The 19235-nt window shown below is 31.8% G+C and overlaps 2 protein-coding genes and 1 long non-coding RNA gene across 3 annotated transcripts; all 3 read left to right on the forward strand.

Annotated features, from left to right (window-relative positions):
- The first annotated feature begins 1643 nt into the window (after nt 1-1643).
- OEP16-3 (Mitochondrial import inner membrane translocase subunit Tim17/Tim22/Tim23 family protein) lies at nt 1644-5015 on the forward strand. Its single transcript, XM_078309521.1, has 3 exons — nt 1644-1768; nt 2463-2816; nt 4662-5015. Exons 2-3 carry the CDS (start codon nt 2486-2488, stop codon nt 4805-4807), a joined length of 477 nt encoding a protein of 158 aa, XP_078165647.1. The 5' UTR covers nt 1644-1768; nt 2463-2485; the 3' UTR covers nt 4808-5015.
- An 11786-nt stretch (nt 5016-16801) lies between these two features.
- LOC144560353 (Thioredoxin superfamily protein) lies at nt 16802-18694 on the forward strand. Its single transcript, XM_078309522.1, has 2 exons — nt 16802-17059; nt 18243-18694. Exons 1-2 carry the CDS (start codon nt 16912-16914, stop codon nt 18494-18496), a joined length of 402 nt encoding a protein of 133 aa, XP_078165648.1. The 5' UTR covers nt 16802-16911; the 3' UTR covers nt 18497-18694.
- LOC144560354 (uncharacterized) lies at nt 17748-17992 on the forward strand. Its single transcript, XR_013513381.1, has 2 exons — nt 17748-17839; nt 17873-17992. It is a non-coding gene; the product is annotated as an uncharacterized LOC144560354 (long non-coding RNA).
- Nucleotides 18695-19235: the final 541 nt, after the last annotated feature.

Raw genomic sequence — 19235 nt, forward strand, 5'->3', positions numbered from 1 at the left:
AAACCCTTTCAAATTGCATTGCCCAAATGAATTATTTTGTCAAATAATCCATCAATATCAACTGTTAATTTACATGTAAACAATAATGAAGATTTTACAAAGCTCTGTATTATTGAACTAGCATTTTGCCAGTATTTTGCTACAGCCTATAGGTTCAAAATTCAAACATAAAATATAAAACATAGAATCAAATCTGATAAAAAAAATTACATATTTAACAGTATTTGTCTTTTTTTGCTATAAATAAATTAAGTTATAGATGTTCAATTGCAACTCTTCCATAATTACTTCAAAACTCTTTTTAAATATTTATGTTTTATCTCTTCTCATTTATCAATACAATTAATTTATAATGGCTTGTTATTTACATTATTTTCCTATAAATAGAGGATTGTAAGATTGTATTCTACACACAAGAAAAATATATGAATAAAAGATAGTCATCTTTATACATTCTCAATATCTTGTTTACTTTCTTTATCTTTATTTTACAACATTTTTATAATTTTTCTTCATTCAACAATGAAATAAACTATTTTATCTTTATCTCTCCGAAGGTAATCTGAGCAAACATGTTAATTACTTTATTTATTTTGTTTTAATTAATAGCATTAAAAGAAAGAAAATAAATAAAATATTATCAATTAATTGTTTTTATGGCAACATTCATATAAATAGATTGTAAGGAGAAAATAAGTACAGCGAGTGTTCTAAAATTTAAATACATACTTTAACGCAATAAATACTAATATATTGCCACATAAAATCACAATTATATAATTTTTTATTTAATCATTTAAAATCTAAAGAATTAAATCACAAATCACAATTGTTGCCAGATGAAAACATCTACATATTTAATACAATAGGAGAGATATACATTAGTAGTATATGCAAAATTAGCTTCATGATTAGGCCATTTGCAGTGTGTGTTTTGGAGATGCAAAATTAGAGTTGTCTATTGTTTTCCTGTCGGTTGCAGACAACCACTGCAGTAAAATCAGAAACAATTAAACTCAAAATCTACTGGTTGAGGGATGGTTGATCTGCAATCTTTTACAACTGCCATATCCCCTCTGGCTCTGGATTGTATTTATGGTAACCAATTAAAGTCCCTTTTTCATGCAATAATCAGACTGTCATGTTGTATTCGGTGCATTTCATTTTCATATACGGTACCCATCTTCAAGTACCAACTACATGAGAATTGGGAAATATATTCCTTTCATAGTCAATTTTTCAGAAAAAGCATACTTTATTTATTCTCATTTAGTAAATAAAATATGTCAACTTTAATAAGAAAATAATATTTTTTTCCACCAAATCATTTTGGAAGCTAGTGGCACTTTAGAAAAATTATGTCTGTAAAGAATATTTTTCTGATTTTGGAAGATAGAAAAAAAAATTAAATATGCTATCTATAATAATTATGTACTAAAATGTAGTAAATTAAAAAAAAAAAAACACACACACACAGCTTTTATGTATGCTCTATTGCCATTTAAATTGAAATGAGCATAGTTGAAAATGGCCCAAAATTTATGTACTGATCAACATAGCCCAACCGACTCAGGCCCAAAATATAATATATCCCATGATACATTATTGGGCCTATTGGGCTACGGGCTTAAGTAGTGGGTTTTGTCAAATATTTTTCTAATTCTAACTTCTAAGATTTTGTGTCAAAGGAGCAAGGCGAAGCAGTGAGAGAGCTCCCTTCTTCCGTGCGAGCCACCACATCGCCTCCATCCCTCCTCCTCTCGCAAAGGTATCGACCCCACCTCCGATTTTGTTCGTACTTGCTTTTTACAGTTATAGTTCCAGATTTAGTTGTTTATCAACATTTTATGGTCGCTGATCCAGTGTAATTTTGTTCTTTTAATCGAAATTTTGGTTCGTTTCGATAGATTCGATGTAGCTGTTTGATCCAAATCCCTCTGGTTTAGGTTCCGGATCGTAAGTTCTGGCGTCATTTGTTTTAATATTTTTCGACTATTTGTTCCTGATTTGCGTAACTCTGATCGCAATCGGCTAATGTTAGGGTTTTGATTCCCGTTAGTTTGAAATCTCACTTCCCAAAAATTTGGAGGAATGTTATGTTTCTGTTGTACTTTAGTTGTAATATACTTCGTCTTTTATCCATTGAGTCTACACTTGTCTTGAGGATTGATGGATATATCCTTGAAATTACGTTCCCCATTTTCTTTGTTTTAAATCTACCATCTTGACTTTTAACAAACTCATTTGCTCAGCTTTGACACACCTCCAGTTTTGTAGGGAAATAGCTGGTGATGATACCAATCATGTTTACAGGATCCTGTTCTGCTTTTGCACATATTTATATATTTCGGAGCTAATAAGAATAAGAAGAAAAGTGGTTATCTATTGGGTATTACTTGATTCACTAGAGGCTTACATCAATGTTACCCCTAATTTCTAATTTGTTTTCTTCGCATTTTCAGGTAATTAAAAACAAACAAGATAAATGGATCAAACCGACCTTCATGCAATGGATGATGATGAGTCACCTGTGCTGAAGACCCTCAAGGGGGCCACCATGGGGTTAGCAGCAGGTTCAATTTGGGGTACCATAGTAGCCACATGGTACGATGTGCCGCGTGTAGAGCGCCACGTGGCTCTCCCAGGACTGATGCGTACCCTCAAAATGTGTGGGAATTATGGCCTCACCTTTGCGGCTGTTGGGGGGCTCTACATAGGTGTTGAGCAGCTGGTGCAAAAGGAGAGGATGAAACGGGATTATATTAATGGCGCCATTGGTGCATTTGTTGCGGGCGCAACTGTTTATGGTTATAGAGGTATGAATCAATGGGCAAAATTTTTAATGTTGTATGCTATGTTTTGTTAATATAATATATTGAGTGAGGCATAGTACTATGCATAGCGCATAATGGTCCGTATTATGAATTAATATCTCCGTTTTCAAAGTCCAAACAGAACCGTTCAACATGATCTCCATATGAACATGTACTTGTTGATCAAATTTTATGTTTTTTACTATTTTTTTAGATAGGTAGAGAATCACTTGATCTAAATTTTCTAGACCATTCACAAGTAGTGATTTCTACCTATCTAAGAGAATAGTAAGAAGTTTCTAAAAAATGTAAAGTTTACAAGTACTTTTTCATATGGAGATTATGTTTAATGGTTCAGACCGACTATTTGAACTTTGAAACCGGAGATATTAATCCATAGTACGGACCAATCCGCGCTATGCATAGTACCATAGTCTCACTCTAATATGTTTGTGAATTTATCCGGTTTAAGTACATATTGTATGATTTTTCAACACTTAATTAGTGTGCTCGTAACAACATGTACAGTTTTTCGAGGACTTGCCAAAAGTATTACTTTTTGTCTGCAAAAAAACATTTTTTTTTGTTAGCATACTACCTTTGCATACAATTGTGCTATTTTTGTATTGATTGAGCCATTTTGTACAGTTTGGTTATGTTATCATGAAAGCCACTGGGTATGGGTACGGGCATCTGGATGTGAACAAACTTTTTTTATTTCAATTTTTTATAGGATATATTCTTGTATGTACTATGCTGCTTATCATAATATAGTAATTTTCTTTTGCAATACTACATTCTTGTGAAGGTTTAAAACTTTAGATGCATCTTTACTTAATTAATATATATTTTTGTTCTCTTTCTTTTCTTTTATTTGGGATGAATTCATGTGTGACCTCAAAATAATGCATATACTGTTGTAAAACAATATCTCACCTTCCTATCGTAAACATAGTAAATCTCGGTACTGCACCTCTCCCTTTATCTTCAGGAAGTACCCAATATAACCCAGAAATATATTGGAAGGAGGAGGGTTATTTAGGTATCTTTTATATACAATAGGGCAGCAAAGAGGAACATTGAACCTGTATATCTTTGAAATTGTGGTCGTATGTAGCCAAAACTTTTTGTGACTGTGTGATGTCATATTTTTAATCACAATGGTCAGTTACACAACTTGCGGCTTCTGGTGATCAGTATTTCAGGAATAGTGTGAATTGAATGGATACAGTCATACACATGTATTTTAATATAATTGTTCATCTCTGTGTTTATTTTACAAAGGCAAGTGATGGTTAATTCCGGCAACATTTAGAGATTAGCTTTTATCATGCTCATAATCTGGACAATTTATGATTAAATTTGCTGCTAGTTATTTACTTCTAATTTAGTTCTCTCTATTTCCAACTAGTTCTGACTATCAATCCTTTCAAGTTAGGCTGTGCTGCTAGGCTTTTTCATCAAGTTTTCCATTTTGTTTTTCATGTGTGCTTTAACCCTTCAGTACAGGCACCAATTTGCTAAACAGGTTAGGTTCCAGATGTGTCTATTGGGGTATTGGGCCAAGGTTAAATCAGGTTATAGTCATCTCAGGATCCACATCAATTCCTGATTGTTTGCATATGGTTGTGTCAGATATCAGGGAATTTCCAGTCATTGTCTGGCATGGGTTGGCTTGCAGCTTGCTTTTCATGTCAGAGTGACTGTCACTTGAGTCACTCGTGTGCTGACAGTAGCTGTTTAGGGTACAAATGTAATAACTGTACCAGTAGTAAGAATTTAAATTTTTTTACCTGATTTTAACTTTTTTTTTATCTAATGTTGAGGAATTGGATTTGACAATTTCAGGAAAGAGCATTCAAACAGCCATCACAGCCGGTTCTCTTCTCGCCTGTACCAGTGCTTTCCTTGACATTGGTGGCCGTACCACAAGAGTTGACAATGGCAAGGAGTACTACCCCTACACCACCGAGAAAAGGCCCAATGTTAATTGAAAATTTACTGGCTCGTTTTTTTTCTCCCTATTAAAAGCACCTGCTTGGCAGCTTTGACTTTTGTTTTTTCTGTTCAGTCATAATATAATGCTTGTTATCTTGCAAAGGCTTTAGCACCTTGTTGTAGGTTATGTGAATTTGTTGAAATAAATAATTTTTGTTTCAAACCTATGTAATGGAGATTTTCAGGTTTTTCCAGTAATCCAAACAGGAGATCATGTTTTCTCAGGTTTTTTTTTCCCTTCCTATTGTATGTCAATTTGTGTTTGCTGCATGCATACTATATTACCAGTACCTGCCTAAGATAATTTGTCCTTGTTTTCTAAGGAAAAGTTGGGAAAAAGAAGGTAATATATTTTTTTGTCAAAATTCTTGAAAACCTGAAAATTATCTCCAAAATGTGGTCTTTGTTTATCTTAAACATGAGCAAATTCTTATTCCTGATCTCTTTATTTGTCAAAATTTGCAGGTACAAAGTTAATTAAATGTTTGATTAACTTCCCTTTTTATCTCTCATATCAAATAATTAGCAAGCAGCATATGGATGATTTTTTAATATTGTTTGTACTAAAATGTCTCCATTAATGCTCTGTTTGAGCATCTTGATTGGTTATTAATTATTGCATCTTGCACTAACAAGCCAAATGATTGGCCTGCACATATGTACCTTCTTGGTTGCTCAACAAATACATTACTGTGTCATATGGTTTCTGATGTAAAGATGTCGGTTAGTCTTATCCAAATCTTTCTACAATTTTAACTTCTATAAATGGAGACAATTTTAATTTTCTTGAATTATTGTAATTTTGATATATACAAAGAACGAAGAAAGCATTCACGGACAAAGCAAGCTAATAAATTACAAAAATTGCTTTATGGCTCACTTATCATTGTTTTTCTTTATCTTTTGTTTGGATTTGTAAAAGAGAATCTAATTATTCAAAGCACAATTGAATTATCCTAGACAAACCTAGCTTAGAAACTACGAAGACTGCATTAAACATTTATTCATCTTTTTCTTCTGTTTACTTTCCTTTGTTTAGGAATGCAAACCAATAGGCAAACCGTATATCATGTCACTGCATCAATTAAGAGCATGAATTCGTAGCTTACAATCCTTTTGATCTATCCGACCGAGAATGAATATAAAAATTAAATCTTTATTAAGGGATGGTTTCTAACGTCATGAATTCAAAAATGAATCTGCTTAATAAACTTATTTAGCACAAATAATGTCGTACGTGTAAAAAGTAATATATTCGAAATTAAATTAATTATTCTTCTGAATGTTTGATTTTTTTTTGGCGAAACTGCCCGTAGATTAGTGATATAGTATAAAGTGTAGGTTCGTATTTACAGAAAAAAAAAAGTACATATATATTATGTGGATCCCAATCTCCATTACATAGGTTTTGAATACATATCTCGATTGAGATCGTGCTTTATGTGGATCCAACAAATATCCAGCATCTGCATATCCAATTAAATTGGTGAATACATATCTCGATTGGGATCGTGCTTTATGTGGATCCGACAAATATCCAGCATATGCATATCCAATTAAATTGGATTTTATATCCTTTTGATAGTATAACCCCATATCTCTAGTTCTGCAGAGATATTGAAATACTTGTTTAATTCCATTCAATGTCTTCTAGTTGGTTTGGAACTATATCTCACTAACACATTTACTGCAAATGCGATATTGGGTCTTGTATTATTTTCAAGATATAATAATTTCCCGATTGCGCTTAAGTATGGTACTTCAGGACCAAACACTTTTTTATTATTTTCTTGTGGACGAAAATGATCATTTTCTGAATTTAGCGATCGTACAACCATTGGTGTGCTCAAAAGGTGAGCTTTATCCATATTGAATCTTTTTAATATTTTTTCAACACAATTTGATTGATGAATAAATATTTCATTATTTAGATATTCAATCTGCAGGCCGAGACAAAATTTTGTTACACCAAGGTCTTTCATTTCAAATTCATTCTTCAATAATTTTGTAGTATTCTCAATCTCTTCATGAGATTCAATAATATTTAAATCATCAACATACACTACAATGATTGTGAAACTTAGATTTGATCTTTTAATGAAAACACACGGACTAATTATATTATTTTTATATCCTTCTTTTAGAAGGTACTCACTCAGTCGATTATACCACATTCGACCTGATTGTTTTAATCCGTATAAAGATCTTCTTAATTTTATAGAGTACATCTCTCTAGATTTTGACTTATATGTTTTAGGCATTTTCAATCCTTCTGAGACTTTCATGTATATGTCACTGTCAAGTGAACCATATAAATAAGCTGTTACAATATCCACAAGTTGCATTTTTAGATTTTATGTGACTGTGAGACTTATTAGAAACCTGAGAGTGATCACATCCATTACAGGTGAATACATTTCTTCATAATCGACTCCGGGCATTTGTGTAAAGCCTTGCTTTATATCTCACAATCTCATTTTTCTCATATTTTTTTTATAACAAAAATCCATTTGTAACCTACAGGGTTAACACCTTTGGGCGTTTGGGCTATAGGTCCAAATACTTGCCGTTTGTCTAATGAACTTAATTATGCTTGTACGACATCTTTCTACTTATGCCAATCATTTCTATGTCTACACTCTTCCAGAGTTTTTGACATATTATCTTTTTCGTTCATAACATCACTTGCTATAGCAAATGCAAAGATTTCATCAACATGTGTTTCATTTCTATTTAATAGTATCATTTATTACATAATTTATAGAAATCTCAAAATCATTTGGTACTTGAGTTTCTTCTGGATTTTCATCAACATCTTCTGAGGTTTTATTGACTTATTTAGGAGTTTTACCATTAATATGTTCTGGAGCTTTATTGACTTCTTCAAGAGTTTTATCATCAACCTCTTATGGGGTTGAATCAACTGCTTTATTCTACTATTTCCTTTTATGTGGATTTACATCCTTAGAACCAAGTGGTCTTCCACGTTTTCTACGCACATTAGATTTGATATTTTTGTTATGTCAATTTGAGCAAGTGCGTTTATAGCTGGAATATGTCATGCATTATCTATGAAAGCATCAGGCAATTTATTTGCAATTCTTTGCAAATTTATGATCTTTTGAACTTTGAGTTTACATTGACCACTTCGGCGGTCAAGATAAGATAAGAATGAATTTCAAGTTACTTGTTTATCCAGCTTTTGCTTTTCTTCTCCTAAATTTGAAAATATTGATTCATTAAAATGACAATCAGCAAATCTTATGTAAAAACATCTCCTGTTAATGGTTTTAAATATTTAATAATAGAAGGAGAGTTAAAACCAATATAAATTCTCAACCTTCTTTAAGGTCTCATTTTTGTGCGTTGTGGAGGAGAAATTGGAACATATACTGCACAATCAAATACCTTTAGATGAGATAAATTTTGTTCTCTTCCAGAGACTAATTGTAACAGGGATACTTATGATCAACAGTTTGTCTTAATTTAATGAGTGCAGCGGCATGTAATATGGCATGTCCCTATGCGGAAGACGGTAAACTAGACCCCAGAAGTAATGGTCTAGCAATTAATTAAAACCTTTTAATCAACGATTCTGCCAGACCGTTTTGTGTATGAACATGGACCATTGGATATTCTACCGTAATTCCAATAGACATGCAATAATCATTAAAAGTTTGAGAAGTAAACTCACTTGCATTATCAAGTCGTATTCTTCTAATTTGATAATTCGAGAAATTAGCTCTCAATTTGATAATTTGTGCTAATAATCTAGCAAATGCAATATTTCTTGTTACTAATAAACTCATATGTGACCAGCGTATTGATGTTGGGTTTTGACTGTTCAAACCCATTGAATAAGTATGTTGGGGTTTTGACAGTTCAAACCCATTTATATGCTTAAGGTGCGGAAAGAGTAAAACAAAACTTTTACATCTACCTTAAGCTACATATTAAATGAATCAAGAAGATCCGTTTAATCCTATTTACAGATCTACTCCATAATTGATTTCTAAAACATTAAATCTATTTATCAATTAAATAGATTAATATAACATATTTATACCTTGTTTCCAAATCACAGTTGGAATGCAGACCGAGCGAGTAGAGCTACACCAGGGAAGGAATCGACTCGGAGTATCGCACGTGTGATACCTCTATTGGTTATCCACCAGGACTAACCAGAGAGCGGTTTATTTCTTTTGCCAGAAATACTATAAATAGCGGAATTATGCAAAAACACTATTCACCAAAAATTTTCGCTTAATCAGATTCACTAATAAACCAAATCTGAAATACCGCGAAAATTCGGTAAAACACTATTCACCGATCGAAAAACCGTAAACAGAGAAAGAGAGAAATTCCAATTAACGAAGTAATCGGATTAACACGTGAATTAGTGTGTTTTCTCTTTCACCTATGCCCCTCTATTTATAGGCATTTGAGGAGGTTCGCAAAAGACCGAAATACCCCCGAAGTTGCCAAAATTACCAAAATGCCCTTTTGGCATTCAAATTTGATTTTGCAACTTCATATTGGTTTGATTAGTTTAATGGATTCTAAACCCATTATGAATAGTAAATATCCAAATCAAATATGTATAATTGTCATGTACAATTATATTCATCTACGGTTTTCGTTTGGTAATTTTTATACAACATGTCAAACACGTTTATAAACTAACCAGTGTTTCTGTTTGTCATTCTAAATGACGTACAATTAATTATAATTAATTATACCAAGTATAACTAATTATAACCATTAGTTTTTGCTTTGTCATTTTTAATATGACAAATATAATTTAACTATAACACGTATAATTAATTATAACCATCTTAATATTAATTACAACCAATTTATAATTAATCAGTAAGATTCTCCGAATAGCTCCTATATGGTGTGACCCAATAGGATCTGTGTTATGTTGGTAAATAGAGTTAAAACTGTTTTAACTTCTATAGTCATAGGAGACATCTGGCAGTATACACTATGACCATTCAATTACACAGATGATGATGTACTGTACATTATCATGATTCAGTAAACAATTTACTTGTGTCAGTTCTTCTGTCTCATAGCTATCAGATCAGTTTCAAGGTAGATGTGTGTCATCCTTGCTAACTGTATCTTTTCTTGATCTTGAGTAGATTATCAAATATAATTACTCTTGTAATTATACCGCATGCAGATAATCTAACTCTACCAAGGGGCCCAGTGATGCTATAGCTCGTATAGAGATACGAGGGACAAATAGTATTCTTGGCAGACTATCACTTCCTCAGCTAAGCTATACATATGGAAATGCTACCGTTATGACTGCTTTTTACGGACAGTGTTAGATAACACTCACACATACATATTTCTTAGTGGGAACGATAAATACCTCATACTGTAGGACTTGACACTGAATGAAAACATAAATGACACGAACACAATTCTATTTAATGTTTCATTCGGGGTCTGTCAAATACCATGTTCCTAGAACATGTATCTATGTGATTAAAATGACATCTCGTGTCAGGTGGTTTGTAAAACTTAACCATCTTTTAATCCACATACTAACCCTATCGCGGTAATTAGTGTTCCTGCTAATTACCTTGGTCAGTGACTTTTAAGAGTATATATTATCTATATTATGGAGTTTAACAATTTCAGTCATGAACTCGAAATGATCCATAATTTCAATAATACTCAAGGCAACAAAATGATATATAAATAAACATTCAATTCATGAACAAAGCTTTATGATAATTTATCGTATTATTGACTTCTAGATTATTACACTAACAATTGATGCATCAATTAACACCATAAAATATCTGAATGGTCCACATGGAGGTGTAATAGGTCCACATATATCTCCTTGAATACTTTCTAAGAATGAAGGAGCTTCAGGTCCAACTTTATTTGGAGATGACCTAATAATTAGTTTTACAAGAGAGCATGCTTCGCCTGTCATATCTTTTGATAATATAATCTTCAGATCCTTTAGGTGATGCTCATTTGCACTTTCAAATTAATTTAGTATAAAGTCAAGTGGTCAAAAAACGTTCAAAAAATAAATACATTAAAATTAATTTATTAACCTTCTAATTTTGACCGATTGACTTTATACTAAATTAATTCGAATTTTTAAAATTTTCACATGTAGACACATTACTTGTGAAGTAGACAGATTTAAACGGTCCGAATTCGTTATTTGAAACCGATTTGATGACTTTTAGACTTAAATTCACGAAGAAACTTGATCAACTTAAAAATAATATGAAATGCTTCACAGTTGTTGATTTCTTTATTTATACTCAGATTAAGAACAGAATACTTTTAAAAGTAAAAAGATGAAAAAGGAAATGACAATGCTTCAGCAGTTCAGCTCAACTAAAGCGATTTTCACAAATTCTCATAATTGTGCGATGGTTTTAGTGACGTAATTTCAACCTTTCCAAATTCGTGTCAACTCTTTTCTCTTTTGTATCTCTCTTTCGGTTGGCAAAGAGGCTAGAAAGAAAATTTTCTCCGTGCTCGAGGTGGGACAAATCATTCCGATCAAAGAGTTACTTTTCATTAATGAACTTTAACTTTTCAACATTATGATTTTAATATCTCTTAATGCATTATCAAACTTATTTGACAACAAAAAAGAACTAACTAAATGATTAACAAAATAAAAGTAGAAACATCTTCTCTATAATTCAGATATATTTTGTATGAAAAGTGACTAATAAATTATTCTCATTTTTCTTCTTCAAATTTTATACAATACATATCTAAAATTTTACTTTTTATTTTAATAATTCTTTTGTTTATTTTTCGGATTATCATTATCATAAATAGTGATGCCGAATTGTAAAAAAAACTATTTATTTTTACAATAACAACATTTCCACATTTTACATTTTCATATAACACTTCTGTTGATAAAATTTTGAAAACTGTTATCATTTGTTATCATTTGTCGTCAAATTATTCCGTTATCAACAAGTTCAAATTATTCCATTACCAATCCGCAGCATTTATCCCTGAAGAGATTGGATTCATTTTTTTATTATGAAAAAAAAAAAAACAATGATGGTGCCCCGATTTTTTTTAAAATACCCAAACAAAAAATTAATTTATTAAAAATAACCAGTTTTTGAGATAAATTTTAAAAATGCCCAGTCCGCGGATTTTTTCCGCGATCCAGAATTTTTATTCCGGGCCGCAGAAAAAATTCGCGCCCCGAAAAAAAAAAATTTAATTTTTTTTTCCGAGCACGGATAATATCCGCGGCCCGGATTTTTTTTTTTTTTTTTTTTTGGAAAATAGTTTTTTTTCCAATTTTGCACCTCTGGTTAACATATCAAAGCACCTTCAAATATCATGAAAATTTACCGACATGCATTCTTGACTTCATAGAATAAGACTGTGAAGTTTCATACAAAATCTCAAAACAGATCGTGAGATATCGGCTCTCAAAAATTGCCCGAACTGCTGAATGAGTGCTTTTGAGCCCAAATTTGCACCTCTGATTAACATATCAAAACACCTTCAAAAGTCATGAAAATTAACTGACACGCATTCTTGATATCATAGAACAAGACTGAGAAGTTTCATACAAAATCTCAAAACAGATCGTGAGATATCGGCTCTCAAAAATTGCCCGAACTGCTGAATGAGTGCTTCTGAGCCCAAATTTGCAGCTCTGATTAACATAACAAAACACCTTCAAAAGTCATGAAAATTAACTGACATGCATTATTGACATCATAGAACAAGACTGTGAAGTTTCATACAAAATCTCAAAACAGATCGTGAGATATCGGCTCTCAAAAATTGCTCGAACTGCTGAATGAGTGCTTCTGAGCCCAAATTTGCAGCTCTGATTAACATATCAAAACACCTTCAAAAGTAATGAAAATTTACTGACATGCATTCTTGATATCATAGAACAAGACTGTAAAGTTTCATGCAAAATCTCAAAACAGATCATGAGATACCGGCTCTCAAAAATTGTCCGAACTGCTGAATGAGTGCTTCTGAGCCCAAATTTGCACCTCTGATTAACATATCAAAACACCTTCAAAAGTCATGAAAATTTACTGACATTCATTATTGACTTCATAGAACAAGACTGTGAAGTTTCATACAAAATCTCAAAATAGATCGTGAGATAATGAAACATAACAAAACTGAAAACTCAAATATAATAAAACATATACTAAGAAGATAATAAAACTGAACATAACAAATAAAAACTCAAACATAACAAAACTGAACTCTCTCTGAAGAAGTGCTTCTGAGCCCAAATTTTTTAGAGTACTCCTTCAGCGGTTCGAGCAATTTTTGAGAGCCGATATCTCACGATCTGTTTTGATGTTTTGTATGAAACTTCATAGTCTTGTTCTATGAAGTCAAGAATGCATGTCGGTAAATTTTCATAAGTTTTGAAGGTATTTTGATATGTTAATCAGAGATGCAAATTTGGGCTTAGAAGCACTCATTCAGCAGTTCGGGCAATTTTTGAGAGCCGATATCTCATGATCTGTTTTGAGATTTTGTATGAAACTTCACAGTCTTGTTCTATGATGTCAAGAATGCATGTCAGTAAATTTTCATGACTTTGGAAGGTGTTTTGATATGTTAATCAGAGCTGCAAATTTGGGCTCAGAAGCACTCATTCAGCAGTTCGGGCAATTTTTGAGAGCCGATATCTCACGATCTGTTTTGAGATTTTGTATGAAACTTCACAGTCTTGTTCTATGATGTCAAGAATGCATGTCAGTAACTTTTCATGACTTTTGAAGGTGTTTTGATATGTTAATCAGAGGTGCAAATTTGGGCTCAGAAGCACTAATTCAGCAGTTCGGACAATTTTTGAGAGCCGATATCTCACGATCTGTTTTGAGATTTTGTATGAAACTTCACAGTCTTTTTCTATGATGTCAAGAATGCATGTCAGTAAATTTTCATGACTTTGGAAGGTGTTTTGATATGTTAATCAGAGCTGCAAATTTGGGCTCAGAAGCACTCATTCAGCAGTTCGGGCAATTTTTGAGAGCCGATATCTCACGATCTGTTTTGAGATTTTGTATGAAACTTCACAGTCTTGTTCTATGATGTCAAGAATGCATGTCAGTAACTTTTCATGACTTTTGAAGGTGTTTTGATATGTTAATCAGATGTGCAAATTTGGGCTTAGAAGCACTCATTCAGCAGTTCGGACAATTTTTGAGAGCCGATATCTCACGATCTGTTTTGAGATTTTGTATGAAACTTCACAGTCTTGTTCTATGATGTCAAGAATGCATGTCAGTAAATTTTCATTACTTTTGAAGGTGTTTTGATATGTTAATCAGAGCTGCAAATCTGGAAAAAAAATTTCCAAAAAAAAAAAAAAAAAAAAAAATCCGGGCCGCGGATATTATCCGCGCTCGGAAAAAAAAATTAATTTTTTTTTTTTTTCAGGGCGCGAATTTTTTCCACTGCCTGGAATAAAAATTCCGAAGCGCGGAAAAAATCCGCGGACTGGGCATTTTTAAAATTTATCTCAAAAACTGGTTATTTTTAATAAATTAATTTTTTGTTTGGGTATTTTTAAAACAAATCGGGATGGTGCCAGCCATTTTCACTTGTGCCTTTGTGGCTCGTCTGGTCTATCTGCAGATACAGCTCGTACTCTAATTCCCTGTAAAGCTATAACATGTTGCATCACAAGGAATCAAGATTTCATGTGGAAAATCCTACACTTTACATATATGTACCGAGTTTCTCAAACCAGATGTCAGTAAATCGCTATACTATTTGAATTTAATCGATCAACTACAGAGTATATAGATTCTATGATGTAGTCAGAAGGAATCTAGATTTAATGTGGAAAAATCTGAACTCTATATATATGTGCCGAGTCATGGATCCCATTTGTCAATTACTCGCTACACCATTTGAATTTAATTCATTGATACAGAGAATATAGATTCTATGATGTAATGATTGAGACAGTTTACTATAAAAGGGCCCTCAAGGGGCCTAAAATTTCACAAAAAAATCTCCCTCTTTACCGTTTGACTGCCGAGAGGGGCCCAAAATATTCCCTTATTTCCATCTGTTTCAATTGGAAAATATATATAGTAGATTTATTTCTGTTCTCTCTTTTTCATTCTACGACTTTCTACATTTGTAGGTGGAACATGGAATTAATTGCAGAGTCAAGAATACTTCTGAACTGAAATAAAATTTTGTTTTTCTTTTATTTAAAATATAATAAAAATTTAATATCAAATAACATAAGTTTATTTGCTTAAATTTGTCATAATTTAATTTGATGTGCACAATTTCTGTAATGTGTGGTATCACGGTGCTTCATCTTTTTTTTTTTTTTTTTTTTTTATGGTTTTAGCGAAGTTGTTGTGCCAACTACTTTGATTGCTATAAAAGAAAAATATATATATATATGAAAGTGAAAGAAATAAAATGCGTTCCATAAAAAGTATATATAATTGGTTGTTGGAAGGCGTATCGTGAAAAGTAATTGGTGAAAAGGTGTAGAAAAGGACATCCATGTTTAGATTTTTCTACCTTTTTCTTATTGCAGAAGATTTTTAAGTGCTTTACTTGGGGCTGAGATAATGAATCGTAAATTCTATCCTAAAAAAAAAAAATCGTAAATTCAAAATTGATTACCACATGAAAAGAATACAAGATTCTTACGAGAACAGGAAAACCAGTCTTGGTAGCCAATCAATTGTTAACACGTCACCAGATGTAATCTTTTGTAAATGGGGCATTATTAAATAAAAATTTCAGTATCAAAAGAGAAACCGAAACCGCACAGGAGAGGTGTAGGAGAGTGTGCCGGCGCTCCACCTGTTATTTTCGAAATTTCAAATCGTCACAATTATAATTTACTAACTGCAAATTCAATTTTCAAATATCTTTAATAGAATCTAGTATGTTATCATTAAAAATAAATTATTTGGTTGGTTTGATTGTAGAGTGAAGAAATATTCAAAGAAAAAAAATATGAATGTAGTATTATAAAAAATTAGAGACTATTATGAATATTATAACTAAACTCCTTTAGAAGAAATCTCGAGAAATTGTTAAATATTGAATTAGAATTTTAAAACAAAATTGACTTTTCTACTATAACTATGGAGTGAAAAGAAAATTCAGGTCTTCCAATAAATCAGTTTAATATAAAAAGGGTTAATATTTTAAAAAAATTTCTATTTTTTTGCACAAACTTGTTTTTACTTAATGACTGTTCGCTCATTCTTTCAAAATTTATTTTCTTTGAACATAATGAAAATATAACTTGTCTGAGAACACGGTGTTCTACGTTATTAGTTCAAATTTGAATACAAATTAATACTTTTAGAAAATAGTGAGAATATATTTCTATCTGTTAATATAATTTTCATTTACATTACTGGCTTTTGCAATATGTTTGTATCTTTTAAAACCAAATGTGTAGCTAATTTTGATTTACAATTATATTTTTTTATTTAGAAATAAAGTTATTCGGAATTGTGATATTAATTTTAGAACATTTAAATACAAAATGAACATAACTTGTGGACCTCGTGGTTAATCAATAATTAGTCGCGTAATTTATAAGCTTCTAAAATAATTTTATAATTTTATAAATTTATAAAAAGAATATATTTCATACATAAATTTAATTTTCACCAACATAAGCGTAATCACTATATCTTTAGTGAAACAATAAATATTATCACATTCATATTTCTCTACTCTATTTAATTTTCATCCGCATAAGTGCAAATACTATATCTCCAGTGAAAGAATAATTATTATCAAATTCATATTTTCTTACTTTATGAGTGGATTTGTTGTCCAAAAAAAATTTATATCACAAAATTAAAATGTCAAAATCCCATCTATTACTTTATTTATATTCTCTAACATATCTATAATTGCAAGCGTGAAATTAATATAATAACAGAGGATATACAGTGTTAGATACGGACCATACGGTGTAACGGTGCCCTTCTTCTCTCTCTCTCTCTCTCTGCTCCCCCATTGTTTAGTCATCGACACTCCGACATTAAAAAAAAAAAGGAATAACAGGAGAAAAATAGAAAAAAAAAATAAAAAAAATATGGTGCTCGAGACGATGGAAGCGAAATTAGATGATTTCAATCAAGTTTTTCAGAAATTCAGATCAGATGAGGTGACGAAGAAGCACTTGAAATTCATCCTTTTCTTGGCTGACAAAGATCCTATGACCTCCCGCAGCTGGTGCCCTGGTATTTTTCTCTCTCTCTCTTTCTCTCGCTTACTCGTTCCTTTTTTTTTGGGGATAAACAATCGAACGAAATCTGTTGAATTTGATGTTAGAAAAGATCAATTCTTAATTCTTTTTAGATTGATTGCCGTGCCGCTATGTTTTGGCAAGAGAGAGGAATTAATTGAAATTCTATGTGCCCCTTTCGATAGGAGTACGGATTACCAGGTCCTGATAGAGTGGTATTACAGTATTTAATCTCGTTTCTCTTGGTTTTTTTTTTTTTTTTTTTTTTTTTTGTTGTTTAATATACCCCCAAATTTGGTTCAGGTGTTTATGTTTTTGCTGTAACTGCGTTACCAATTGGTAAAAGATAGTCCCAGAGACTATTTTTTATTTTATTTTATTTTATTTTAGCCTTCTTTATTTAGTTTTTTTGTAGTCTAATTCTCATCTCTGAAACAGAATATTACTCCGTGTCAGAGAATACATAACACCATTCTTATTCTATATTTACCTAATATTATTATAAACGATAACTTTTACTACGGCACCATGACAAAAGAGGAATTTATAATTTTTTTTTTCTTATAGAATGTATATTACAGCAAACAAGTGAGAAAGTTCTTAAAATACATTAAGAGAATAACATTTGATACAATTTGTTTGGATTATGAAACTTTATTATATGTTTGGTGAACATTGGACATAATTTTAGAATATAAAGTATAAGCAAGATTATTCAACTGATACGGTTATCATTGTTGTATTAGTTTAAGTAGTTCTAACAACTTGTTTCATTGTGGAGCACTTTACTATTTTTTTTGGTCAAAAGAAAAAAAGAAACTATTAAACTAATCTGCAATTAGGTAGGTGCACCTAATAAGTTGATACCAGTAAATGGAGATTTCTTGTTTTTATTATTGAATTCAGTTTGTCAAGTTTTTAATTAGAATATTCTGTTCAACCGAAGAAAAATAAATTGATAGTTTTAAATAAACAAAGATTAACATGGCCTCATCTCTGTTTGTTGCATTGAGACGTGATTTTACCAAAGGAGCAACTTTTTGGTGTAAGAACTGTAAAATAAAGTAATACTCTGTCTAATATGTGGCTTAATTGATCAAATTGAAACTCAACTTGACAACCAACAACATATTAGGCTAAAATCTAAGTTAAGCTAATAAAATTTATGTGAATTGCAGATTGTAATGTGGCTGAACCAATCATATACCAGAGACTTGAAGAGGCAAACAGTGACATAGCTCTATTGAAGGTGTATGTTGGGGACAGGCCTACGTGGCGCAATCCTAGCCATCGGTTCAGGGCTGATCCAAGATTCAGAATCCAAGGTGTACCAACACTCATCAGGTGGGAGAATGATGGAATCACTGGCCGTCTTGAGGATTATGAGGCACATGTGGACACAAAAATCGATGCCCTTTTGTCTGACAAGTGATGCGGTTTTTCCTTTTTTTGGCAAGAAACTTATATTGTTGATGGATTTATGCAATAACATAGATTGTTGTTGGCGCATGCATGTAGTAATATGTGGAGAATAATGTGCGGGATGTGGTTATGCAGTTTTTCCTTATGCAACATAATAGGGTATTTTAGTTGTTGTTTTCTTTTTCAAATTCAAAAAATGGTTCTAAAACTAGTGTTTTCAACATATTTCTGTGATTTCTGAAGTTGGGTTGTGATTATGTTGTAGTTCAGGGTATTGTTAAACAGTTATCTTTGATTCTTAATATATCATACCTGACTAGTACGTATTAGCCTGGTTCTGGTATTTGATTTTAGAATGCTTTGATGAAGTGAGGCAAACTGAGTAGGATTGAGTTCCTTGATAGTGCTGGTATTTGATTTCAGTGTGCATCGGACATGCCGGGTTGTGTCGAGATTAGTGCAGAATCCCATTAAAAAACCCCTTGATGGTTGTGAGGAGCTCCCAACTGATTGGGTGATGGTAATCTATTGATTAGATTCGGTATCAAAAGTTTGCATTGTGGAATTATAGTTTTTTTTATGCAGAATAATATTTATTTTTGTAAGCTATATCACGATACAAAAATGGTTAAAAACTTAAAATGCTGACTTTACATCCAGTCAGGCATCTAATTGCAATAGCAGCATTTTGGTTCTGTTATGAATCTCAAAGCTGATTAATCTCATATAAAGTTGCATGTTTATAAATT

The sequence above is a fragment of the Carex rostrata genome, chromosome 10, assembly GCF_964058835.1.
Source record: "Carex rostrata chromosome 10, lpCarRost1.2, whole genome shotgun sequence".
Classification (NCBI taxonomy): Eukaryota; Viridiplantae; Streptophyta; class Magnoliopsida; order Poales; family Cyperaceae; genus Carex; species Carex rostrata.

What these genes read in the sequence shown, in the direction of transcription:
- OEP16-3 (XM_078309521.1), top strand. Translation starts at nt 2,486, where the DNA reads ATGGATCAAACCGACCTTCATGCAATGGATGATGATGAGTCACCTGTG. An exon ending in AACTGTTTATGGTTATAGAG is followed by an intron (nt 2,817 to 4,661) that starts GTATGAATCAAT and finishes TGACAATTTCAG; the next exon opens with GAAAGAGCATTCAAACAGCC.
- LOC144560353 (XM_078309522.1), top strand. Translation starts at nt 16,912, where the DNA reads ATGGTGCTCGAGACGATGGAAGCGAAATTAGATGATTTCAATCAAGTT. An exon ending in CTCCCGCAGCTGGTGCCCTG is followed by an intron (nt 17,060 to 18,242) that starts GTATTTTTCTCT and finishes TGTGAATTGCAG; the next exon opens with ATTGTAATGTGGCTGAACCA.